Source organism: Pleurodeles waltl, chromosome 8 (genome assembly GCF_031143425.1).
Source record: "Pleurodeles waltl isolate 20211129_DDA chromosome 8, aPleWal1.hap1.20221129, whole genome shotgun sequence".
Taxonomy (NCBI): domain Eukaryota; kingdom Metazoa; phylum Chordata; class Amphibia; order Caudata; family Salamandridae; genus Pleurodeles; species Pleurodeles waltl.
This window is the reverse complement of record NC_090447.1, coordinates 1,331,838,313-1,331,865,542: the sequence shown is the minus strand read 5'-3', so window position 1 is coordinate 1,331,865,542 and position 27,230 is coordinate 1,331,838,313. Positions and strand designations below refer to the sequence as shown.

General features: G+C 47.2%; 1 protein-coding gene across 1 annotated transcript in view; it reads right to left on the bottom strand.

Moving 5' to 3' along the window:
* The window catches only part of CWF19L2 (CWF19 like cell cycle control factor 2), an 860,723-nt gene that overhangs the window by 462,040 nt on the left and 371,453 nt on the right, over positions 1 to 27,230 (bottom strand). Inside the window, exon 10 of the mRNA XM_069202341.1 lies at positions 23,820 to 23,921. Within this exon, the coding sequence (XP_069058442.1) occupies positions 23,820 to 23,921 (102 nt within the window). The remainder of the gene's footprint in view (positions 1 to 23,819; positions 23,922 to 27,230) is intronic.

The following is a 27,230-nucleotide window of genomic DNA, read 5'->3' as shown; positions in this document are numbered from 1 at the left end:
TCAAGGTCCAAGACCTCAGCTGCCCTAGGCACCACCATAGAATAAGATGCTCCCTCTCTGTAGCCACAGCAGGAGGTGGGAGCATGCCAGCATCTGGAGAGGTGTCCAGTCCACTGGCTTCTCCTAACTCCTCATACCAGTCCATTTGCTCCAATCCATACTTAAGAGGGTACTGAGACCCCTCCCATTCCTCACCAATGCCTGGTTGATCATAATAAGACTCAGGCAATGATCTGGCCCCTGATGGAGCCAACGGCATCGTATGACACTGTTACGGCTACAGACCATCAGGTATTAGGATGGGGCTTGCACCACCGTCGAGCGCCCGTGGCGCAGGGAGCGTTGACGTCGGAAATGAAGCCGGAGGCCGACTGTATGGACTTGGCGTTGTTCCACATCTGATATTGGATCAAAAAGACCACATCAACACCTAGGCCGAAGCCACCGGCCTGGAACCTGATGGGGCCTCTGCCGACTCCGCGGGCCCTAGGGCGCACCAGCAGGGACAGCTTACTCGAATATGAGACACATAACCTTGTAAAATTCTTTGAGCTGAGCGGGGGTCTCGCCGTCTTTCAGAAAGGGGGGAGGCTCGAAGTCAGCCCTGGCATCGGCTCTGCGGAACTGTGCTCAGAACATTGACGTTCCCGACTTGCCTCGTCAGCCGACAGGCGAGGTGGAGTCAAAGTCCATTTGGACTTGTTCTTTTTCTTATGCCTCTTTCATGAGTGCCTGGAGGATCTTAAGTGAGAAGAAGAGGACTGGAGGCTCCTGGAGAGGTCCTGTGACCTCCTTCTTGACCAGGACCGTGACCTCCGAGGAGTAACACCAACCGACATCGACTGCCGGGCCACCATGAGCTTCAGGGGCTGCTCCCTCAAAGCTTGCAGAGCTATGGCCCGGCAGTCTGAACATGACTTCAAGTCGTGGTCTAGGTCCAGACACCAGAGACATACCTTGTGGGAGACCGTCACCGACATGGCGCAGTGGCAGGCGCCGCACGGCTTAAACCCCTTCTTTCTAGATGACACCCTACACAGACTTAGCAAAAAATCTTCAACAAAAAGGTTGAAAAAGGCCTGTCAAACAACAAAGAGGGTAGCTTGATTCCGGATCTGCTCTAACCGGTGCTGAAGGAAAAGAACTGACATACGTGCGCCTGGGTGGTGCCTTTATAGGCGACCATGATGTCACGAACAACTCCAATGACACTGACGATGCCAAGCGGATCTGAACAAAGCTACCCGGCGGCACACACAAGGGTACTGCTCATCCAAAGTTCCAGATTTCAAGCTGACGCCAGGGAATTATATGGTAAGAATCTGCAGCTAGAAGTTACTACCAGATTTTTAAAATAACAGCATTAAAATTCATGCAATAGGGACCCAGAAGTAAGATCAATGTTAGCAACCGGATAGGAGAAACAGCAGTAGTAACAGAACTTAACACAAAACAAAGTCCATTGGCAGATATTGCTAATGGTAGTTGGTTCCTAACTTTAGGGGACAGATGGAGGGAAGCCTCACCTAAAGTTATCCTTCCATTGATTTTCTACTTCACACAGCGGCTTTAAGGAAGGAACCAACCCTAAAACATATATTGCGGCTGTTCAGCAGTTGCAGGTGTAATAATGCTTCTCTGCATTTACGATGACCCAAGTTATTTAATAGTGGTTTAAGATGGTACTCACACTGAAAATTAAAGAAATTACTGAAAAAACTACTAAAATCGTCCCAAAAGCACAGGAACTAACACACCGTACCTGCTCTGAAAAGGAAGAGGAGAGACCTCTCCCAGTGCGTCAGCTCTAAAGACAGATATAGGGCAGGTTCAATGGAGGCAAAGGGTCTATAAAAAGTCTGTACAGAGTGTTGTATCAATTCAACATCAAGCATTCTAGTCATGTAATTATCTAAAAAGTGATGCTTGACCATTTGTTTATCATCTTTTTAAAAATATTTTGAGGAGTCAAGAACAAGGCGGACAGTCCAAGTGCATGGTAAGTTTTTGAAATATAGTCTAGCCATTGGATTGTGCTCTCCTTGTCCAAACTGAGGCAATCCAAGATAATATATCTACATAGAGACTTCTCAGGGTTGAGCCATATACTAACCCACATCAGCAAATGGCCTTATTGACCTTGTCTGTTATATATTGCAAGTGTGGCTCAGGGTGTATGATAAATCTAGAACTGGACGGGGATAAAAACATAATCCTCCACAGATGCGATTTTCCAAAACTTTAAGGGGGGAGATATTGTGATAGCCTTAACCCCGGCCCCTTAGGTGGCAGCTGGAACAACCTGGGCATTGTAGACATTCAAGAGAGGGGAGATAGTCCCTTTCCCTGCAACTATAGGGAGTTTAAGCACTGAACTGCTAAGGTCCAATAGCAAGCTGGTTAACTGGGACTGCCAAGAACCTGTGGAATTAAAGATTATGCCCAGGTAGCTAAAGTTGTTCACACAACTCAGAGACTGGTCAATGATGGAAAGCCTAGAGATGTTAATTTTACCAGGTCCACGTGCCATGATGTGAGAGTTTCCAAAGTTTGGGAGTGCATCATCTGCAAAGAGCTGTGCGGATGCCTGAATGTGGGCAATCCTATGGGTATCTATGGTGCTCATGATCAGATGGGCACACAGGCCATTGATGTAAATAATGAAGAGTAACTGAGCTAAGCTGTAGCCTTGGCACAAGCCTTGCTTAAAGGACAATTCGGGGGTCATTTCCCATTGGTGCCCAAGCGCACTCTTGCAGCTAAATCAGTGCGCAGGGAGTGTAAAAAAATTCACTAAGGATAACTCCACCACCAAGTTCAATAGCATCAGCCACAACTTGGACCTATTCACACAGTCAAAGGCTGTGGATAGGTTCATGAAGGCCAAGTACAGTGGGCAATGCTTAACATAGACTTATTAATGATCAGGCTCAGGCACTGCTCCACTGTACCCATCCCCAGGCCTAAACCAAACTGGAAGGGAGAGAGATTGTTATTTGCGTGGGCCCATGTGGCAAGTCTATTAAAAAACACTCTATCTATGATTTTAACTGTGCTGTCAATAAGGGAAATTGGACGATACCATTTTTGGGACATACAGACTTCCTTCTTAAAAATTGGCACAATGTGCACAACGCCCTAGAGCAGGGGAAATCTTTGTTCCGGGAACGAATTGAAAAGTTGGTGATCAAAGGGTCCTGCAGACCTACTCTGCATTTTATGAAGTCGATAGGGACCCCGTTTGACCCTTTAGCTTTCCCACCCGAATTCTGGCATTTAGCCTCCTCTACTTCAGGTAAAAGTACACAAAGCAGCTGTGAGAAAGTCACCCTATTAGCAGATTCACCTCAATGTTCTGACTGATACTGGTGTTAACTGACCCTGACTGTGCCTTGGGCTCAGGGCCAGTGCCCTGAATAAAAGGTATATGGTCCAATGTTATAATTAGAATTGGCATGACAGACCCATGTAAGTCCTTAGTAGATGATAGGGAAATGAAGATTCAAATTTCCTAGAAGTCCCTAGTATATAATAGGGCATGGAAGTTTAGAGGCCCAATAGATTTCCTGGACTGGAATGTGCACTGCTGTGTGTCTGCTGTCATTTTTAAAGGCAGCCCTGCCTTGCAGACTGTCTTTAAAAAGTAAAATGTATGCAAATTCGACTTTGGAAATAAAGGTATTTCCAACGTGATTATCTACATTATTTTACCATTAAGTCACCCCAAGGTCTCCCCTAGATGCCCCCGGGGCGGGGTGCCATCTAATTATAAGCACGAAAATTATAAAAGATGTTTTATATGCCCCAGTGAGGGAAAAACTGCGCCTTTCATTCCCCCCCAAAGTAGAAATGTTAGCTCTATTAGCTAAAATGGTAATATTTTTCATAAGAACACATATTGCTAGGAAGGATCTACCAATGGCATGAAAGGACTCAAATGATTGGTGATAATAAATCCAGCAACTTGCCATTGTTGAATGTATCCTAACTAATGCTGAAAAGTTATAAGATTTTCTATTCTGTAAGCCAAATTCCAGCTTGCTAGTGGTCTCTCCTGATTGGTCAGCCCTAACAGTATAAGCCAGGCTGCTTTGATTAGGTGATAAGTGGCCTGTACTGACCAGAGGTTATCTGATGGGGGAGGCTGACATATGCTGAGGCCAGGCCAGGAAGAGGGCTGGGTAAATGAAGCTGAGGCTTCAAAAGGAAGCCAGTCAGAAAGGAATGCAGCCAGTCCTGCTCTTTCATCGTTTACCCCACAGATAGAGGGCTTAGGAAAGGAATCTGCAGATGTCCACGGTGGGAGTTAATAGAAATGAGCTACATCAGTGGGTTGGTTTAGCCAGGTCTTGCTCCTCTGGAGGAAAATCATCCATCTTGGAATATTAAAGTGCAGTGTTTTATGGGACAAGATAATGCCACACTTTGGAGGAAGTTGTCATGCTTCGGGGTGGCACCCTGCAGCTCATTGGACAAGGATGCCAACTGACTGCACCCAAGATAGTTAAATAAAAGTGGCTGATCTGCATTGGAACTCAGATCTGCTGCCTGAAACCACAAGAAAATGGACTGCACTGCTGGAACCCTGGTCTGAAACCAAAAGGACTGCACAGTGAAGTACTGCTCCTATTGCACACTGGAACTGCCTTACTTCAAAAAAAGGACTCATGATTGGACTCCATTAAAGTGAAAGGTTAACAAAGCTTGCCTGCACCAACTATCAAAAAAGTCTGCAGTGCGCACAGCGGACTTTTAAGGATGTGGTGAGGTGCATTGTGGGAATTGAAGTCCTAAACTTCCAAGGACCATCTCAGTGCTCCTAGACCCTTGGATGTGTGTTTTAGACACTTTGAGACCCAAAGGAGAACTTCTGGAAGGAGATCCAGACGTTTGGAGCAACTTTTGGAAAAAGCTCCATAAGTGGACCAACTTGCCATTGTGAGTCAAGCCGATTACCTTCAACCGTGACCTGGCCAGAATTTCAGGTTTGTCCCGCTGAAAGCTCCTAAGAGCCAGAATTCCAGGAATTGACCGGGGCCTCTCGGAAAAGCAGTCCAACAGTGCATGGAAATCGACTTGCCGAGGAGGACCGCAGGTAAAATTTTGACTGAGGCCCCCTGCTCAGTGTAGCCGAGCAGGGCTTCATCGCAGTCGGCCTCAAACTCTGACTTGGTCCTGGTCAAGCACGACCAGATGTCCCCGGTTGGCGCTATTGATTGCTAAGCACTAGAAAGCACATTTTTTATTTGATCTTTAAAAATCCATAACTCTAGTTTGCTATTTTAGATTTTTGTTGCTTTGGTGACACTTTAAAGATAAAAATATGTACTATGTTATAAAATGGTGTGGGCTTTTAATTGTGTGTTGTACCTTACTTATTTACTGTAATAGGTATTTAAATACTTTAGATAGCTGTCTCCGAAGCTAAGACTGCCTGCTCGTTGCCAAGTTACATGGGGTTGAGCCAGGGGCTAATGTTTTGAGACCTTGACTGGACCCAACACTGTCTGGGTCATTATTGCTGTGATAGGTGCGTATTTACCTCTGCTAATAACCAGCCTTCAACAGATGTGGTGATCGCTGTAATCTGCTTTGCATGGACCCTGTCCAAGTTCACCTCAATATGGTATATGGCATTAAAATGAAGGACCCACTCAGACCCCAAGATGTTACAATGCAGGAGAGGGCCTTCTGTGGCATTTCTGAGCCTGATTCTCTTGATTGTTTCTCAAAACATCCTGCTATTATTTCCTGCTACAGCTCGCTCAAGGAGCTTCCAGGCTCTTCAGTGCTGAACTACCTTCCTGGTTTTAGGGTGGATTTGTATGAAAGGAGAGGTGCTCGTACCTTGGGCCAGTCTCTAGAAGTAGCAGACAGAGCCTTCTTAGGCTGCAGTTGACTGCAGAACAATGTTCCTCAAACCAGGAGGTCCTTCCCTTTCGGAGCGTGATGGCTTAAGTAGTGAATCTCTAATGTCATGATTTAAGTTGTGAAAGTGGGCCAAAAAAATCAACTCCGCTAACATCTGCCAAACAGTTAAGAAACAGGCCTTGCTGCGACTTCAAAAGGGAGGCCAAGGTATCACCTGAATTGTTGAGGTGCCAAATAAGCCCAAGATCATCAGAGGAATGCTGTGGAATAGCAATTGCTTTAGTGGGGCGTTTGTACCTACTCAACTGCAGTTATCCTATGGCAAAAAAGGGCATTATGGTCCCCCCCAAACAGTCTGCACAACCTCTCCCTTGGAGAACCAAGGCAAGAAGTTCTTAGTCACAAATGTAATTAATGGATGAGGCACTACCAAGCCTTCTAAAAGACAGCAAAGTCACACCGCTCCCCCTAAAAGCATTGACAAGGTCAACTAGGTCATGAGTGGCAATATGTTTGAACAGCTCTTCGCCTCTGCTATCTCTGATTACCTCAAAGGGTTCCTCCGCTGATGTCCCCAACCATAAAGTGTGGTCAGCCAGCTTAGCAATACAATCTCCACACAGTAAATAGTTTGGCTGGGATCTAAGGCCTCCCCCAGGAGATTGTAATTAAAAAAGAAAAATTAAACAGGTGGGTAAAATGAATATAAACACTATTTGCAACGTTGTTAATTGTTTAAAGAAAAAAGAGATAATTTGTCCTGTATCAGCAGGATTAGAAAAGCCGAGCTCTTAGAGTTAATTACTGTAGCTTCCACTTGGAGACTCAGACTAATCCAGACCAAGAGCCTTCCCTTAGCTCTGCCTCGTGGAGAGGGGACGGCTTATCTAAAATAGCATACGTAGCCATAGCAGCTGGTTAAGGAGGTACCCACGTTTCCTGCAGGGCTATAATGTCAAACTTATTGACAAAGGCCAGCCTGTCAGGATAATTAATTTTATCCTTGAGTCCTGCAATATTCCAACTAAGTATGGAGTATGAACGAGCCTGGCTGGGTGCTAAGAGGCCAGTCTTTAGGGTGAGAACGTTCGAGTTGCTACCTAAAGCCTGATTGGCCTTATCCGGGAGTCAATTGAGGCTAGACAGAGCATCACATCTATTGGCAGTGGTGACAGGAAAAAAGGACAGTTGATCTTGAGAAGAGAACTAAGGACTCTTGGAAGGGCACTCTGTTTGGCAAGACTACAATGGAAGCTGATGATGGTTCCAAGGGATGTTTACAGAACGAGCAGCCTGAGGTTCTGTGAGTAACGTGGGTCAAGTAAATCTCTGGGTGTATGGAACCAAAGGTTTCTAAAATTATCCTAAGGGAACCAGGTTAATGGTACTTGTTTAAGTTTGACTGTATGGGCCAAATAGTAGACTGTGTACCAAGAATGAAATTCTGAAGTTCACAATTACTCAATCAGCCCGAACATCTACTGGGTCTGACCCAATCCAGGTATATCTTTGAATAATCAAACTGTCTTTAGCAAGGGAAATAGGCAACCCTTTACAGTGCATAAGCCAGTCTAATGTTCTATTAAACCCTTCCTCATCGGATTTCTTCTGCTCATTTGGTGTGGGGGTGCATCTGAGATGGGTGGGGGGGGTTGGTACCCCGGTAAGAACTAGCACATTGGGACAAGTGGCTGGGGGCAGATTGACAAAGGCCTGGCCAGACACAGGTCCTTCCCAGCATGGCCAATACCCGGGGCAGTAGCGTGGAAGGGCTCGATTTCATCAGGGATCCTGGGCGGTACTGCATCCTTGTCTGCTGTAGTATGGGAAGAAGAAAGGTTTACATGAAGGGGCTGAGCAAGAGACAGCAGTAAAGTCTCTCTAGCCCTGGGCATGTTGCTACTAGAAGTGGGAGACAGCGCAGGAGGCAAAGATATCAATGACACTAAGCTGGCTTCAATAATGGACAGACATAAGAATAGTGGAGAGATTTCAGCCCTCAACAGTGATTTAAACTTCTCAATAAAGCACCCCATGAGCTGACAGATTTCGAGCTTCCTCACCTACTGGGGATTTGTTTGAGGTGTTAGGGGAGTAGTGGGTCACCAACACTGCAACCTGTGGAGGAGTTTCCTGTGGGGCAGTGATGCTGTTATTAGTGTGCTTAGGCTGGACACCTTGTTTGGATTTTCTAGGAGCTACAATGATAGGTGCTCAGTGCATGCGTATTCCTGTACAACATTATTCTTTATGCACCGAAACATGTCACTATGGCCTTTTTTGGCAGGTGGGAAACCCTAATTTTAAATATTAATAAGTCTCCCCTAAGTACACCTTTTCACTCATAAGGAGCGTGTTCAATATTTAAATGAGGAACATATGGGAAATTAAAGTTAGCATATTCCTGCAGTGATTAGCCTCCAAAAGCTATTTTCACTGGCAGGGCTATAGCTTGATCCTAAAAAATTTCAAAGTACAAATTTTAAACTTTAATCTGTAACTTTGAAAGGAAAAAGCTAAATTAGACCTTCAAAGAATATTTTTCAGATTTATTATGAATCAAATTCATTGCTGAATTTAGATTTTTGTTAAATATTTAGGAAAATAACTTTTAGAAAGTTACCCAGCAACTGCCCAGTACTTGCCCTAAATGAGGTGTGAAAACTGCTCCTAGAGCAGACCAATGGTTTAGGGCTGGTGACAGGATGTACTTGGTGTGGGACATTTGATCCCTATCAGCTCAAGAAGGATAGATGAGGTGGACCCAGGAACTTCAAAACAACTTGAAAGGGACAGAGATGAGGTCTGCACACTCACAGTTTAGAGTAAGGAGCGATCTAATGAAGGGGAAGTTTTGCACTTAGCAACCCCACACTACCAAGGATGCCTCTGAATCCAATGGGAGGGACACTACACCCACAGCTGGTCTGGAGTGAGCACAGAGGAGGGAACAGCTTATTTTCCTGGCCACTCCTCTGGGTGGACAGGAGCTCTGCAAAATAAGAAAGGGGTTCCACAATCTGGATTTAAGGATTGAAGGGCAGTGTAGGATTGTTTGCAGTAGGGGCAATAAGTACTGCTAAAATAGAGGTCAGGGTGCCACCCAGGACCTTTTTCCTCATTGGTTAGGGAGTATCCTGGAATCATCCCCACTCAATGGCTAGTGCCAACCAAGCCCAAAGAACTCTTTTCAGAAAACTTTCCGGACCCAGAGAAAATCAGAAGAGGACTGGACCTGCTCTCAGTAACCTCAGACGAGTGCTAAAGAACTGGAGCTCCAGGAGTCAGTTGGCGGACCTCCTCTGTGGCTACAGGCTTTTTTCCTGAAGCAACCAGTAGACCTGTGCCAACTAGACCTCTCTTGCTGCCTCTGCTGGCGTGAGTCTTGGCTACTTAGTGCAGTCCTTGAGGTCTTGAGTATCTTAGAAGTGACCAGAGGAGCTACTCCAAAAACCCTGAAAAGTTGGAACATTTTTGGACTTCAAGACTACCAGAGCCACCAGGGGGACAAAGGTGTTCCATTTCAATGCACTTTCATTCAATACATCTTTAGGCCTGTCCCATTAAAGAATTTTCAGCTCCACAAAAAATGAAGCCAGAAGGTAAAATCCTTGTCCTCGACAAACCAGCTTGGTGTAGTGGACGACCTCACTGAGATCAGACTGAACTCACTTCTAGGTGCTGATCTACCAATTCCATAGACTATCTTTGGTGCTTAGGCCCTCATTACAACCCTGGTGGTAAATTCCGCTTACCGCTGTGCTGACGGCCGCCAACACACCATGACCGCGGCGGTATTCCGCTACGGGTATTATGACCCACACAAAGAAATCCACCACTATAAAGACACCCACACAAATCTGCCACACCAAAGGTCAGTAATAAACTGGCGATAGCAAAACCCACACCATCACGCCAACAGGAATACGCCCACAGTATCACGACCCACGAATCACCGCAGCGGTCTTAAAACCGTGGTAAACCATTGGCGGGACACACCGCTGCGCTCAAAATACACACACATTTACAAAACTACACCACATTGGATAATTCAAAATCACACACCTGACACACATACAAACACCACACCCTCACCACTATAAAACACACACCCACATTACCCACAACCCTTTCAACAAACAAATTAGGACAAGCAGAGAGAGAAAAGCAAAGACCACACCCAGATGCACAGAACACCATCACACATACACCATCCACACACATCTAAATACATCACAACACAGTACCCCATACATCACCCACACCACATCAAGGCACCTCAAAGACACCCCAGGTTTCCTGAGGAGGAGCTTAGGGTCATGGTGGAGGAAATCATCTGGGTAGAGCCACAGCTATTCGGATCACAGGTGCAGCAGACATCTATTGTAAGGAAGATGGAGCTATGGTGGAGAATCGTCGACAGGGTCAACGCCGTGGGACAGCATCCAAGAACCAGGGATGACATCAGGAAGAGGTGGAACCACCTACGGGGGAAGGTACGTTCCGTGGTATCAAGACACCAGATTGCTGTAGAGGACTGGTGGTGGACCCCCACCACCTCCCCCACAACTAACAACATGGGAAGAGCAAGTCTTGTCGATCATGCATCCTGAGGGCCTCAGGAGTAGCAGGAGGACTGGACTCTGGTAAGTCAAATCTTTACTACTTTATCCCCCACACCCTACCTGCATGCCATCACAAACTCCTAACCCTACCCCAACACCTCACATATACCCCACTAGCACAACCCACCCATCCCAATACCAAGCCCTGCATGCATCAACAATGCATGGACACCCATCACTACAGCATGCACACTAGATAGACTCACCCAGCCCACCTAATCAGCAATCACACAAGGCCAAGGCGACAGTGCAAGCACATTTATACAGGGAAACACACCCATTGCACAAGATGACACACACAGATACAATAACAATGCATTTGCATACCAACAGAACCCCTACCCAACGTCACCGGACAGGAGGTTCAAGCTATATCCACTGCTCCACAGAAGAGGCCCACAGTGATGACAGCAGCTCTGCACGCCTGGGACAGGATGACCAGCCTGGCCCATCTAGGACCGCTGGGCAGGAAACACAAGCACAGCACCCACCCAGCGCGCCCATGCCACTGTCCCCAGGACACGTCAATCAGCAGTGTGTCCACCACTTCAGGGACCCCAGGCAACCCCACAAGCCCAGGACGATAAGGGACCTGGGGTCAGTGGCAATGGGCACACGGCTCAGGGGACAGAGGCACAGGACAACAGGGAAGCTGGGAGGACGGCTGTACGACAGGGGGAGGACAGGCCCAGGGAACCCACTCTCCACAAGGCACTCTCCAACATCATGGGAGCATACCACCATTCCCAGGAGACCATGGGCACAGTACTGGCCAAGTTTCAGGACACCCAGCGGCTGCAGGAGGGACACTACATGGGGATCAGGGATGACCTCACCAAAATATACACCATCCTGATCACCATAGCAGGGGTGCTGGCTAATATTGGCAAGACCATGAGGGAGGCAGTAGCTCAACGAAGGGCCCCTGACACTAGCCAAACCGAGGAACAGCCTTCCACCTCCGCCGGCGCTAGTGGACCTACATGAAAAGGCGTAACCACCTTTGGAAGGAAGGAAGCCTTGGTGTGCTACACCACTTTGTCAGGGTGCACAGCCAAGTATGGAGGTTTAGACGAAAGGGCTTGAAGTTCACTCACCCTGCGCGAAGAGGTGATGGCAACAAGAATGACAGTTTTGAAGGTGAGAGCCGTAAGGGACAATTGTGCATCAGCTCAAAGGGAGTACACATTAAATAAGTAAGGACAAGATTGAGGTCCCACTGAGGCATGATAAATGGAGTGGGAGGAAATAAATGGGTTAGGCCTTTTAGGAATCTACTCACAAAGTGAGATTTAAAAAGTGAAGGCTGAACAGGTAACCTAAGGAAGGCCAAAATGGCAGATAAATGCCCCTTAAGGTGTCCAAAGCAGAGCCGTTCTGGGCCAAATAAAGAATGAACATAAGAACCTCGGATAGAGGGGCAGAGAGGAGATCAACAGAATTGTTGGTGCACCATGCCACAAATCTATTCCAACGGCAGGCGTATACAGTTTTGGCGGAGGGACGCCTTGGTGGCAAGATAACACTGCAGACTTCGGGTGGAAGATCAAAAGTGGTCAACTGTCGCCGCTCAATCTCCACGAATGAAGGCGGAGGTTGGACAGGTTCGGGTGAAGTACCGTCCCTTGTTGCTGCGTCAGAAGATCCACCTGAAGAAGCAGTCTGAGTGGAGGATCGATGGACATGCTCAATAGCTCTGGATACAAGACTTTCCGTGCCCAGTGCAGAGCTACCAAGATGACTTGGGCTCGGTCGTTTCTGACCTTCCTGAGAACTCTGAGCAGAAGTGCTATAGGCGGAAAGGAGGCCGGAGTTCCACTGTGAGCGAGTGCCGCCTTGGAAACTCCAACGCGAAAAAAAGTTGACATTGCGCGTTCTCTGCAGAGGCAAACAGATATAACGAAGGCTCTCCTCACTGCTGAAAGAGACCTTGCGCCACCTCCAGATGGTGACGCCATTCGTGATCAGCTGTGCATCAACAGCTGAGTTCGTACACTCTGGAGTTGAGAGAAACCACCAGATGCTGAACTACCAGGGTAATGGCCTGATGTTCCAGCCTTGTCCAGAGACGTAGTGCCTCCTGACAAAGGGTCCAGGACCCTACTCCGCCCTGTTTGTTGCAGTACCACATGGCAATAGTACTGTCCGTGAACACCTCCACCACTTTCCCTGTGAGAGAGGGAAGAAATGCTCTCAACACAAGCCTGATCGCCCGGAGCTCCAGAAGACTGATATGGAGCCCAAACTCCGTCGGAGACCAGAAGCCTCTGATCTTCGCCTCTCCCATGTGGCCGCCCCAACCCTGAAGTGACGCATCTGTCACTATAGATAGATCTGGTTGGCGACGGGTGAGGGATCTGCTGTGGACCCAATGCCGATTTGAAAGCCACCATTGCAGGTCTTTTGCAGTCCCCTCTGAGATCTGGACCATATGGGAGAGATTTCCCTGATGCTGCTCCCACTGGAACTTCAAGTCCTACTGCAGAGCCCGCAAATGCAATCTGGCATGTGTTACTAGCAGGATGCAGGAAGCCATGAGGCCCAGCAGCCTCAGCGTCAGTCTCACTGAAACCCAAGACAGAGGCTGAAAGATTAGAATCATAGCCTGAATGTCTTGGACTCGCTTTTCGGGAGGATAAGCCCGAAACTGCACTGTGTCCAGAGCAGCTCCAATGAAGGGGAGCATCTGAGAGGGAGTCAGGTGTGACTTCGGCACGTTTATAGTGAACCCCAGCGTGTGCAGGAGGTTCGCCGTAGTCTGAAGGTGGGAGACGACTTTCTGGGGCGAGTCCACCTTCAACAGCCAGTCGTTGAGGTAGGGGAAGACTGATACTCCTGGTCTGCGCATATGAGCAGCAACCACCCCAATCACTTTTGTGAAATCCGAGGGGCGCTGGTAAGGCAGAAGGGGAGCATGGTAAACGGAAATTGCTTGAATCGTAGGCAACGTCTGTGGGCAGGCAGGAAGGGGATGTGGAAATAAGTGTCCTGCAAGTCCAACACTAACATCCAGTCTCCTGGGTCCAAGGCAGACAGAACCTGAGCCAGGGTGAGACTTTTGAATTTCTCATTCTTAAGGAAGCAGTTTAGGTCCCGAATGTCTAGGTTAGGACGTAAGCCCTTGTCCTTTTTCGCCACCAGAAAGTAGGGGAATAACAACCACAACCTACTTCGGGCACAGGGACCTTCTCCATAGCTCCCTTGGCCAAGAGAGCAGCGACTTCCTGGCAAAGAAGTGTCAAATGATCCTCTGGAAGGTTACTGAAAGATAGAGGCATGGCTGGTGGAGAAGATGCGAAAGGGAGGGAGTAGCCCTTTCGAACAATCTGCAAAACCCACCTGTCCGTAGTCATGGATTCCCAGTGGGGCAGGTGATGACGAATCCTGCCGCCAACCGGATGGGAATGAGGGGATGGACTAGAAGGGTTTGTAGGCTGCTGCGGGGGCAGAGATGGACTGGGCAGACACCCACGTGGGATTTCGCGTCACCGGCCACGCAGAGGCTGGACAGCATGGGTGGCACGGTGGCTGGGCTGAGGACGTGACATGGAGCCCCTTCTGAGGCCATGAAAGGGGCGAAAAGCGGACTGCAGGGGGCGAGGGGCAGAGGAAAGACCAAGGGACCGAGCCGTAGCCCAGGAATCCTTGAATCTCTCCAAGGCTGAGTCCGCTTTGTCTCCAAAGAGACGAGAGCCAACAAAGGGCATGTCCATGAGTGACTGTTGGATAGCCCCAGAAAAAACAGAAGTACGCAACCAGGTGTGGCGCCTCAAGGCCACTGTTGTAGCAACCGATCTACCCAGAGAGTCGATTGTGTCCAGCCGACAAGGGATTGTGAACTTCGCTGCATCTCTCCCATTGTTCACAGCTTGGGAGACGATAGCACGGCCTCCTACAGTATCTGCGGCAGGACTTGCGCAAACGTATCCCACAAAGAGTGGGTATAGCGGGACCAAAAGGCATGTGGTGTTCACAGACCGCAGAGCCAGACTGGAAGAAGAAAACAACTTCTTACAAAATTGTTCCAGCCTTTTTGATTCCCTATCCGGGTTGCGGAAGGGAATGCGCCTGAAGAAGAGAAAGCCTGGATGACAAGACTCTCAGGCATGGGGTGTTGGGACAGGAATTTAGGGTCGTTCGGAGTGGGCCGATGGCGGCGTACGATAGTCCTCTTCACAGGAGCCCCTGTGTTGGGTTTGAACCAAGTACCCAAAAGGACATCGGTGAGGGCTTCATTGAATGGCACAAGGGGTTCGGATGAAGAAGCCCCTGGCTGAAGCACCTCCGTCAGGAGATTGGACCTGACCGCTACAGTAGGAAGCTCAAGGCCAAGGACCTCAGCTGCCCTACTGACCACCATACCATAAGTTGCTCCCTCTGCCGTAGCCACGGTAGGAGGAGACAGCATGCCAGCATTTGGAGAAGTATTCAGAGCACTGGAGTCAACCAAATCCTGGACCCAGTCCAAAGATGGGTCATCCTGGTATTCATAAGGGTCCAGGGACCCCTCCAATCCTTCCCCAAATTCGTACCCATAGGAAAAGGGTCCAAATCTGACTTAGAGAGAATAGACCCCATGGAAGACAAAGGCAGCGTTGAAACAACGCCGCTCTGACTCCGATTCATTGAGGATAAGGATCGGGTCGACATCGATAGTGGGCACTACCGATGTCGGGAGCGTCGACAATCGACCCAGCGCCGGGGAAGGTCTCAATGGTGCGACCGGTGCCAGTGCGGATCCACGAGCGGATCCAGAGGGGACCTCGGTGGCCTGAGCTGAAGCCACCAGGGAGGAACCCAAAGGCCCCTCAACTGAACCCTTCGGGCCCGAAGCCACTGTATCGGGGTCAGTCCGCCGAAAGATGAGGCGCATGGCCTCATAGAATTCTTTACGTTGGGTGGGGGTCACTCCATCCCTGGAAAACTCTGGGAAGCGCGGAGTGGACCCAGACGCAGGCTCCGAGGACAGAGGCCTTGAGCGTCGACGCTCCTCCCGCGTCATGTCAGCCGAGCGACGGGGTGAAGTCGTAGAGAGATGGGATCTCTTCTACTTATTTTTCTTACCTGCACCCAAAGATTTCAAAGGCGACAAGTGTTGATGGCTCCGCAAATAGTCTTGAGACCTTCCTCTCGATCGAGACCGGGACTTACTTCGGGTCGTGCTTGAGAAACCACACACAAACCCGATGCAGATCCGTCATTGACATCATGTGGTGACAGTCCACGCAAGGCTTGAAACCGGTCTTTGGGGACATCCTCGAAGCACCAAATATCTCACAAAAACCTGACAAAACGGTGGAAGTCGGTCAAAAAGAGACCAGGGTAGCTCTCTCCGGATCAGCATGTGGCGCGGAAAGAAAAGAACTGACGTCACTGCACGAAGGCGGCATCTATGTACTACTCCCGACATTAATCTTGATAGTGGAAAAAAACATCTCCTATGTCTGCTGACATAACATCTTCTCTGGCACTATGTGTAGCGAGCGGGGTGGAAATCCTACCTAGTTCATATTCCCACTTCAGGAAGACAGTAGTTCTCCAAACCAGAACTTTCTTAACCCTTTGCCCCACAGCCATCTAGCTCACATCCTTTCCACTAGCTTTTGGCCCTTTCCATTATCCTTAATCATTTCCCTTCCCTTCTAAACTCCCTTCTTTTCACCCCTCAACCTTTCGCAAACAATTTAAGATTTTGACCGTAGTCCATTCCAATGTTTCTTTCCACTCCTTTCACCAAAAACTATTTTGTTCTAGCTTACCTTTTTTTATAATCTTCCAACAAAACATAAATATTTTCTTATGCCCTACCGTCTATCATGAACGTTGATTCATCAAAATGCCAACGGCAGTGGAAGTGACATCACATGCCATGTGCCCCCCCCCCCCCACCTCATGTCAAAGGAAGTGATATCACATGAACTCCAACATGGTGACATCACAGGAAACAACATCACCTGCCCTTTGATACACCCCTGTGATGTCACATGAAGTGACATTGCAAGGCATTTGACCTGATGACATCACAGGAAGTGACATCACATGACCTTTGGACTCCATGAAAGCAAAGGAAGCAACATTGCATGACCTTCGGCTTGGTGCTATCACAGGAAGTGATATATATAACTTTTGGTTATTTACATCACACACACAGGCTGGAAAATCTCTACAGACACAAAAGAAGTATTCTAAAAACAGACACTTCCAATCCTATTAAAAATGCAGCTACATACATTGTTTCAAGTAGTAACTTCTGCTAATGTAGCATTGATTAAAAACCTGTCAAATAGTGTCCAACAATGGAAATTATGTTAGTCAAGTTGAAATCAGTCATTGTCGATATCAAACAAATTAAAATGGGAAGATTGATGGGCCTATAATGTTCAAAATAAGTTAACTTTATCATTTGTTTCAGAAACTAAAATTACCATGTAATCAAATCTCCGTCATGGAAAGTAGATAAAGAGTGCTATTTAATGCAGGTCAAGTTCTCCCAGCGACTTTCCTTTCCATGACATGCTATACAGTTGTCTATTCTCTTCAATTTCTACCTTCGCACTGCTTACAAGTACAGAAGAAAATAACTGATGAAAGTTTGTAGGCTGCTGTAATATTTTGAAGTTGGTTTAAGCAATAACTGCTGATTTATGCTTCTCTGACTGTGAATGTTTGGACAAAGAATGAGTAAACTGTTCGCACTTACTGAAGCAAATATCAATGAATGCAACATTGCCAGTTTCACATCCTCCTCCCACAGTAACAGCACTAAACGCCTGCATACAATACAATAAACAGCATATTTAAGGATGGAATACTCTATGCAAGAATGGGTTTTGTAATCTCCAATAAACCTACGGCTTGCAGCTAAGGGGAATGTGTGAATTCTTGGTTGCACTGGGTCACTATAATAACTCAATGACAAGTTGTCTGCCAAGAATTCAGTTTCCAGGTGGGATTTTGATGTCGGCGTCTGACAAGTTTCTTTGATTCGAGGTGCCTCTATAATGTCACTCCCCAAAAATGAGCAGGCTGCATTGTCATCACAGGATGATGAACAGTCAGCAAGGCCCGCCAGGGAAGTACTGTCTAAGCTGCAAACATAAGAAGACGAATCTTCAACATCAGTGTGAAATGAACACTCAGCATGAACTATGGCAGACCTATCATCAGCACAAGGGGAAGTAGCTGCAATGGCAGCAGATGATGTTTCAGGGATGTCGTAAACATGTGAACATACGCCTTCGCTGCTAGATAGAGCAGTATCAGACGTTTCTTTTGTTCTCCTGCCTCCATTAGAACCTGTAGGAGGGACTTTGGTATTCATATTCTTTTATTTAGTGAACAAATCCAATATTTATTTTTGTTTTGGATCTTTGGGTTTTCTGTAGGTAAATACACTTTTCTTCATTTTGCAGCTAAACCCAGCAATTCTACTGCTAAAATGTCGAAAATACAGAAAAAAAGAGTTAGGGCATGGCACACTACACAATAGTGAGGAAACACAGACAGACTTTCACACACAAGCATGTAATTTTTTTAACTGCTATTTTGTTAATAAACAGTATACAAGAGATGTTTTATTGCATATATTATTTTCTGTATGTTAACACAACACCAGTGAAATCAACGGAGATACAAAGTGGTATTGACTCTGAGCTGGGCAAAGTACTTTTTTATAGGGCAGACACAATTGAGCCTTTCAGTGGGATTTGTCATGTTTTGAAATGGAGGAAGAGCCAAAGGTGTGGCGATTCCCTCGTATTCAGGGTGAATTAAGAGGTATGCGCTAGCTTTCAAACTGCTTTTGTATAAAAGCAAAAACAGGTTATTCATATCAGCAAAAAATTGATTATATGTTAACCCCCTATACCTACTCATCTTTTCATGCCCGGCTCAATAACCCCCTATACTTACTCAATTTTTCATGCCCAGCTCAAGTTGTGGGAAGCAAACTCAATCCTGTTTTTTCTCTATGCATTTGCAGTTAATCCCAATACAAAGTCAGTGCCAACATGCAAAGATAACATCTGCTACATTAGCTCCATCATTAACCTATGATGTTTAACAGCCCTACCCGATGGATTCAAGACACAACCTGCTCTTTTTACTGCCTTTCAGATGTACACTCACTGTGCATGCTAGATAAAGGTGATTGCCAGTGGCCATCTAGCACATTCCCAGTGTATCCTTATGCTCTGTTCTACTTTCAACACTTTGCAGTACATGGGGGGCAAACCAGCCTGTCAGTCTCATTGCCCTGCCTCCTCTAACTGTACTGAGGCACTCACTACCCGTACACCTGTGGGCTAAATCTGCCCTGGACTTTGGGAAGGGTGGGGAGGGGGGGTCGGTCAGGGGAAGGGGGTGTCAACAGGGCCCTGCAGGAAAATAAATCCTTGTACTTTTCTACTTTGTTGATGCAGTTCATCTGTTGATCCCCCTTCCTGCACTCTCCATGCACTTTTTTTGTTCCGATACAGACCATAAAATGAATTGTAGCCTAAGCATGGGAAATATGACTACAATAACATAGATTCAAGGTTTTTTTTTATACTATGGGAGTTGTTAAACCTATAATGCTAGAAAATATAGTTTTATTCAAAATAAGTGTACACTGTTTTACAGCATGATACAAATTTATTTTCAGTAAAAGTACATTTCTCTCTAATATTTAGTAAGTTATCAACATGCACCACACATAACATTCCAGAGTTAATCCATTAAGCATCACCACTCTAGGGTTTCATGCATCTCATAATTATTGCGCTTTCTGCATCATCATGCATTCATTAGAAATGAGCGATATTACACTTTCTCTATTGCATTTTCAACACCCTACCCTTTGTCAGACACTGCCCCACCTTCCTTGTATGTGCTGTCCCACCACGTTTAGCCTCTTCAACAAACATGGTGCCTCAAAAGCATTTCAGAATTAAAGGACGTATAACGTAGTGTGCCTAATAGGGAATCTTGTGTTGAACATACCTTACCAGTGACAAACATCTATTCAAACAGCGAGAATGCCCAAAGGAATAAATGCTTGCTTTACAAATGCAGATGTTACAGTCCGCATTTAGAAATTACTCCATTATTCACTGCTCCTAAAGCAAAACTTTCCACATTTTCAAAATCCATTAAACACATGTAAAGAGAAAATAAATCATACGTGTGTAAATCAGTGTAGAGAAAATATTACATGACGCAAAGGAGACTACAAGGGGTACGATTCACATGTCATCCATACCTGTAGGCACTTTTAAGAGTTTTTTGTCTGGAGAACCACTACAGAATCTCTCTGACAAAAGCAGTAACCCACTGAGCTATCCACATAAACTATTGTTCTTTGAGATACATGGTACACGTTCTTTGCAGCAGGCATATCAACCTCTGCGCTACCTTAAATAAGTAAAAAACTGCTACTAGACAAAACTCCCAAAACTCTCCAGCAAGTACATTAATAAATCACCAGTTAACCTGGCACTTTTATTGTTGCCTGAAAAGTGTTGAATATAGAAGAAACTTTGCAGTGCTATTCAAACTGCTGCACTTCTACAAAACCGACACCCACTACCAAAACCTGCCCATACCCTATCAGCCCCCCAGGGAAATGCCCACCAGTCACCTAGTACGACCGACGAAAAATCAAGAACGCAAGGAAGAACGCACTCTGGGAGCACATCAACTCCTCCGCACACAACTCAAAGGAACTCTTCTCAGTCATCAACAAGATCACAGATCCCCCCCGAGCCACCAGCACCATCCCGTCACAGGACCTCTACAACAAACTTGCCTCCTTTTTCCACACAAAACCCAGGACATCTAAGACAGCTTCCTCCCTGAAAATCCTGACACCGGAACCTGCGACGACAACCCCCTCCCCCCCCCCCCGAACTCACCCAGATCATCCACATCTGGTCCACGTTCACCACAGAGGAAACAGTCAACATCATGAACAGCACCCATTCCGGAGCACCCTTGAACTCCTCCCCGCACCACATATACATCAGAGCCAACAAATCCATATGCCCCGAGCTTCGTAACACAATCAACTGCTCCATCAGCACGGGCACCTTCCCCGAGGACTAGAAATACGCAGAAATACGCTCTCTCGTGAAGAAACCTTTGGCCAACCAATCAGAAGTAGAGAATTTACGGCCCATCTCGCTGCTACCCTACCCCGCCACAGTACTAGAGAAAGCAATCAACGCACAACTATGGAATTTTATTGAGGCCAACAACTCCCTGGAAAGCTCTCAGTCTGGCTTCCGCAGCAATCACAGCACGGAGACAGCACTCCTGGCAGCCACCGACGACATCTGAGTAATCCTAGACCGCGGCCACACCGCAGCACTCATACTACTCGACCCCTCAGCAGCTTTCGACGCGGTCTCCCCAGCACTCTACACACCAGAATCCACAACATAGGAATCCACGGAAGAGCCCTGGAATGGATCCACTCTTTCCTCTCCGGGAGGACGCAGAGGGTCAGACTCCCGCCCTACACTTCCATATTCGCAGGAGTCAACTGCGGAATCCCCCAAGGATTCTCACTGAGTCCCACACTGGACGTATACATGGCCCCTCTTGCTACCATCATCAGAAGCCACGGTATGAACACTGTGTCATATGCTGATGACACACAACTCATCATTTCCCTCACTGAAGACCCGGACACGGCCAAAAGAAACTTTCACTCAGGAATGGAAGCTGTCGCCACCTGGATGAGAGAAAGCTGCCTCCAGCTTAACTCCGACAAGACGGAGCTCATCATCTTCTGAAACACCACCTCAACGTGGGATGACTCCTGGTGGCCCACATCCCTCAGCGCCCCCGGTGCACCGACCAAGCACGCCCGCAAATTAGGAATCATCCTCGACTCTTCCTTATCCATGACCCACCAGGTAAACTCTGTTGCCTCCTCCTGCTGGCACACACTCCGCAAACTTCGGAAGATCTTTAGATGGATCCCAGCAGACTGTCGCAGGACAGTCACCCACGCCTTACTCACTAGCAAGCTCCAGTACGGTAATGCCCTCTATGCCGGCACCTTAACTAGGAACATCAAAAAACTTCAACTCATCCAGAACGCCGCCAGACTCATTCTGGACCTCCCTCGACAAGAAACATCCCCCAACACCTGAGGACCCTCCACTGGCTACCGGTTGAGAAGTGAATCACCTTCAAACTTCTCACTAACGTGTACAAGGCCATACACAATGCAGGATCAGCCTATTGGAACCACTGTGTCTCATTCCACACCCCCGCCAGATCCCTCTGCTCTGCCCAGCTGTCCCTGGCCACCATCCCTCGCATCCGCAAAACTACCGCCGGAGGACGATCTTTCACCTACACTGCAGCAAAGAGCTGGAACAACCTCCCCCTGCACCTCAGACAAAGCACGTCGCTCACCATCTTCAGGAAGAACCTCAAGACGCGGCTCTTTCGATGAGGCCCCTCTCCCCCAGCACCTTGAGACCCCCACGGGTGAGTAGCCACGCTTTTTACAAATACTGATTGATTGACTGATTGAATGTCTCTGCAGGAGAGCTTCAGCACGGCATTGCAATCAAGCACTGCTCACACTGTGACTGATTTTATGCCACCAAGGCACTTGCCAAGGCTGACAAACAGCCAGGAATGGCAAGCAAGGTGGCAGGGGTCACAACAGGCGGCTTAGGGGTCGCAGTTGCGACCACTGGTGACCACTAATTGAAGTCTATGCCTTCAATCGTACATATATAAGGCCTGATCAGATAGATGTGCATTTACATGAGCGGCTGCCAGATCAGGAACTAGTTTTCAAGCTATACTGCAAAGCTGGAGCGACTGCAGGAGTCAGTAGGTGCTGTAGTGGGATTTTCCAATATTAAGTGAGCAGCACCAGAGGGAAATGCAACTGCTCTGGTCCGTCTCATAAAGTATTTGAAATTTCTCAGAGGCCCTTGCTCAACTTGTATATCATACCATAACCAACACTGCACCAGACAGAAGGAAGAGTAATGTTGAAGAGAATGAGAAGGATGAGGCAAAGCCGCACCTCCCCAGTTATCCTCCATTTCCCTCGCTTGTTAGCTAAGTTTGCTCAATGCAATGTGGGTCTAGTATAATTATTTTTGCCAGTGGTATTTTTGCTTTCCTGTCCGGCCAGTGGCATTGTGACTTCAGGAAGGCAGGCAACCAAGGAATTGCACAGCCTGGTGCTCAGTAGATATGAGATTCATTGCGCTACTCTAGGACATTGATACTCAAAGTACGGTCCAGAGGCCGCATGTGGCCCTCCTGACCTTTAGATGCAGCTCTCGCAACTCGCAACAGCAGCTCTGAACTGCTATTTACTAAACTCTGCATTAAACTTTAAAAGGATGAGAAATCAAAAGGCAAGCTTTATCTAAAGGCTAATTAATGTTATAAAAAGGAATTAACTAGGGAGTCCTGCACCGTATAACTTTGGAAAAAACCTTAATTTTTCAAGACATCTTGCAGCAAAGTGTACAAATGTGATAAAGTCTCTTCAGAATTCAGCAAGTGTATTTCATTAATATGCAGAGCTGTTTCAACATAGCACATTAGATTATATCAGCGCATGAAGAAGTATTTTTTTAAAGTGATAGTTTTTTTTCAAATATAAATTTTGAAACCTTCATTTTCCCCCACCCTGACAACAATGGCAGAAGTGAAGTAAGTTGCACGTCAGTTGTTACGTACACTCTTTGGGTGGCCTGGGCTCTTATTATACATGAACAACACTATACTTTATTAAAGCAAACACCAAAAAAGATTTTGTACAGCGCCCATCCTGCAATCATGTATGCAAAGGTCCTCTAATATACGATAATGAAGAAAAAAGAGGGAAAGTGAAATAGAACAATTGCCAAGGGATTAATCAAAGGTGTTCAGGGTTCTCATTGTGCTATTCAGGCACCAGATGCATAAGCCTCACTTCCCCAATATCCACCGCATCGGTAAACACTCCCTGATCCGCCAGACTGCCACTTCAGGCATCAGTGCAGCCCTTGGTCACATCACAGACCAAACGTTTTGGCCCCTGGGAAAATTTTTGCGAGTACCCATGCTCTACGACGTCTTTAACCTTTGCCATTGGCCCTTTAATACCCACACTGAAAATGTGCCACTCTTCCTGATGACTTTTAGCAGCAAAGGATTTATCTTATGTTAATGTCTTTCATTTCGCCATCCCATCTAAATTTCAACGAGTGCTAATACTCACCTGAAAGGGGAGTGAGATTGTATGCAAACAGTAAAAGGCAGGTTATTATAAAAAGTAGATCCCGTTCAAACACATACATGCAAATAAACATTTCTTACCGTTGCTTCAGATTTCTTAGTGGCTGTAGATGGACGAGGTGTCTGGCTCACCCTGATCTCACGGGCTTTCTCCAGTTGAGCCTTTAGTTTTGCAGCCAAATCCTTAAAAACATACCAGAGAGGTTCCGCTGTTGATTCTAGTAGGATCACGCCACAGTGTTCATTATAAACGCCAGTCACATCTCAGAATGCCCTCTACTACAACCTCTCTTCCTGCTAATGCCAACACCATGTCTGAGGCTTCCAAGGAAGCGGCCCTTCCTAAAAGGGTTGACGAACCACTTCAGCATCTCTGGCTCAATTACCACCATCAATCAGAAGGCATCAGCTTATTAAAAAATCAAATTCTATACGAATTCCAGCCACAAGAAAACCAAACACTGTTAGACACATACAAATACTTCATAGAGTACACATATTTGTTGAAAGCTAAATGCTATGCAACATGTTCTCGGTGGGCGGGGAATGGAAAGTTCGTACTGACATGTTCCTCCGAGGTCAGGTTAGCGCTGCCCTCCATGGAGGGCATGTATGTCCCTTACTAGGGTAGCACGGACATACTTGCTGCGACTGCAGCATTGGAGGGTTGCAGCATTTATTACCGGACATAAAGAGGCCTGGACACACTTTCACGCTTTCCCTTGTTTAATGAGCAGAAACCAGACTTGCAATGGGCTCTGAAGATTTTATTACTATTTCCCGCGCTTTACGGGGTAAGGCGAGGCTAATAAAAGGATGGGAGCGAGTGATGAGAGGAACGAAATGGAGAAGATTAAACTGCAGGCACTTATCTTTTTAATGACTTCCACAGCCTAAACAAATCCACGAAGGCACAGAGGAGCTGACCAGAGCCATGAAAGCTTTACATCTCGAATGCTTCTTTGGTTTTATTTGGGTTGAAAGATAAATCTATTCATGCCTAGAGTTCATCACGCCAGCTTCCACACGGAAACCATCTACATTCCCTCATCTCCCCCTTCTGGCGATAAAAGGTCAAGACTGGACAAGCAATGAACAGCTGTCTAATAAACATGAGGAGAAAACGAGAAGATACAACTTGTGTATACACGCAAAATGTAAATATACAAGAAATAAACATTCAGTAACAAAATTCCCCAAACACTGACAGCCAGTCTGCCTGGCTCCTTTAGATACCGATTTACACTCCTTTGCATAGAGCCAACTTGTTAACAGATGAAGCCAGAGTACAGATCTGTAATATCGTGTATAACAAAATAGGTGCTGCACTTACCACACGTGTGGGAAGAGGTGCAATGCACACGTGTGGGAAGAGGTGCAATGCACACGTGTGGGAAGAGGTGCAATGCACAGGCGTGGGAAGAGGAGCAATGCACAGGCGTGGGAAGAGGAGCAATGCAGAGGCGTGGGAAGAGGAGCAATGCACACGCGTGGGAAGAGGTGCAATGCACACGCGTCGGAAGAGGTGCAATGCACACGTGTGGGAAGAGGAGCAATGCACAGGCGTGGGAAGAGGTGCAATGCACAGGCGTGGGAAGAGGTGCAATGCACAGGCGTGGGAAGAGGAGCAATGCACAGGCGTGGGAAGGGGTGCAATGCACAGGCGTGGGAAGGGGTGCAATGCACAGGCGTGGGAAGGGGTGCAATGCACAGGCGTGGGAAGGGGTGCAATGCACAGGCGTGGGAAGGGGTGCAATGCACAGGCGTGGGAAGGGGTGCAATGCACAGGCGTGGGAAGGGGTGCAATGCACACGCGTGGGAAGGGGTGCAATGCACACGCGTGGGAAGGGGTGCAATGCACACGCGTGGGAAGGGGTGCAATGCACACGAGTGGGAAGAGGTGCAATGCACAAGTGTGGGAAGAGGTGCAATGCACACGCGTGGGAAGAGGTGCAATGCACACGCGTGGGAAGAGGAGCAATGCACACGCGTGGGAAGAGGAGCAATGCACACGTGTGGGAAGAGGTGCAATGCACACGCGTGGGAAGAGGTGCAATGCACACGCGTGGGAAGAGGTGCAATGCACACGAGTGGGAAGAGGTGCAATGCACACGAGTGCGAAGAGGTGCAATGCACAAGTGTCGGAAGAGGTGTAATGCACATGAGTGGGAAGAGGTGCAATGCACATGAGTGGGAAGAGGTGCAATGCACAAGTGTGGGAAGAGGTGCAATGCACACACGTGGGAAGAGGTGCAATGCACACGCGTGGGAAGAGGTGCAATGCACACGCGTGGGAAGAGGTGCAATGCACACGCGTGGAAAGAGGTGCAATGCACACGCGTGGGAAGAGGTGCAATGCACACGCGTGGGAAGAGGTGCAATGCACACGAGTGGGAAGAGGTGCAATGCACACGAGTGGGAAGAGGTGCAATGCACACGAGTGGGAAGAGGTGCAATGCACACGATTGGGAAGAGGTGCAATGCACAAGTGTCGGAAGAGGTGCAATGCACAAGTGTCGGAAGAGGTGCAATGCACATGAGTGGGAAGAGGTGCAATGCACATGAGTGGGAAGAGGTGCAATGCACATGAGTGGGAAGAGGTGCAATGCACAAGTGTGGGAAGAGGTGCAATGCACAAGTGTGGGAAGAGGTGCAATGCACACAGGTGGGAAGAGGTGCAATGCATAGGCGTGGGAAGAGGTGCAATGCACACGCGTGGGAAGAGGTATTCACTTCAAGTGAGCGATGTGTTTGATGAAGATGGTAGTGCACCTATTCTGAGTGTGATGTTGCTGAAGGTGGGTAGTGCATTTAGTAGAGAGGGCATAGTGCACTTTACTACAAGTGTGATATTTGTTTTGTAAAGTGTGTTATTTGTCAACGACCTGTATTGCAGCTGGTATAAATATTTTTTTTTTATTTTTTTTTTTTAGTAAATATAGTTCGAGTAATAGTGCACGTTCTATAAGTATGGCATTTGTTTTGGGGAAGAGCTGTACAGACACTGTTGAGGGGTTGCTTCTAGCTTGTTCAAGAGGGGCACTGCACTTGGTACAGGTGTGATATTAATTTGGTAAAAAGGGATGTTACTTACTATGAAGCAGTTGATGAGGAGATGTTAGGCCCTTCCTACGAGTGTGAAGTGTGTTGAGGAGAGACAGAGTGCAGACATACTAGTACAAATGCAGACACATTTGTAAATACACCCTTGTGCGCCTGTCTAATCCATTAAATGGCAGCACTAACTTGGGTGTTTTGCTGATATTTAATGTTTGAAACAGACTGGGGGTGGGGCAGTGTGTAGCATACTGGAAGTAAATGGTAGTGTCAGAGGTTGTAGGAATGGGGTGCTAAATACACCTGGAATTGTGTTGAGTTGTGAGATCAAATGGATTCCTGGTGTTTGAGTGGCTGGTGCCGGTACTCTGCGTGACTGTCACTCATTACCTATTCATGTGTGGCCCAGAGAAAGTGGCGGGAGACTGCAGTGAG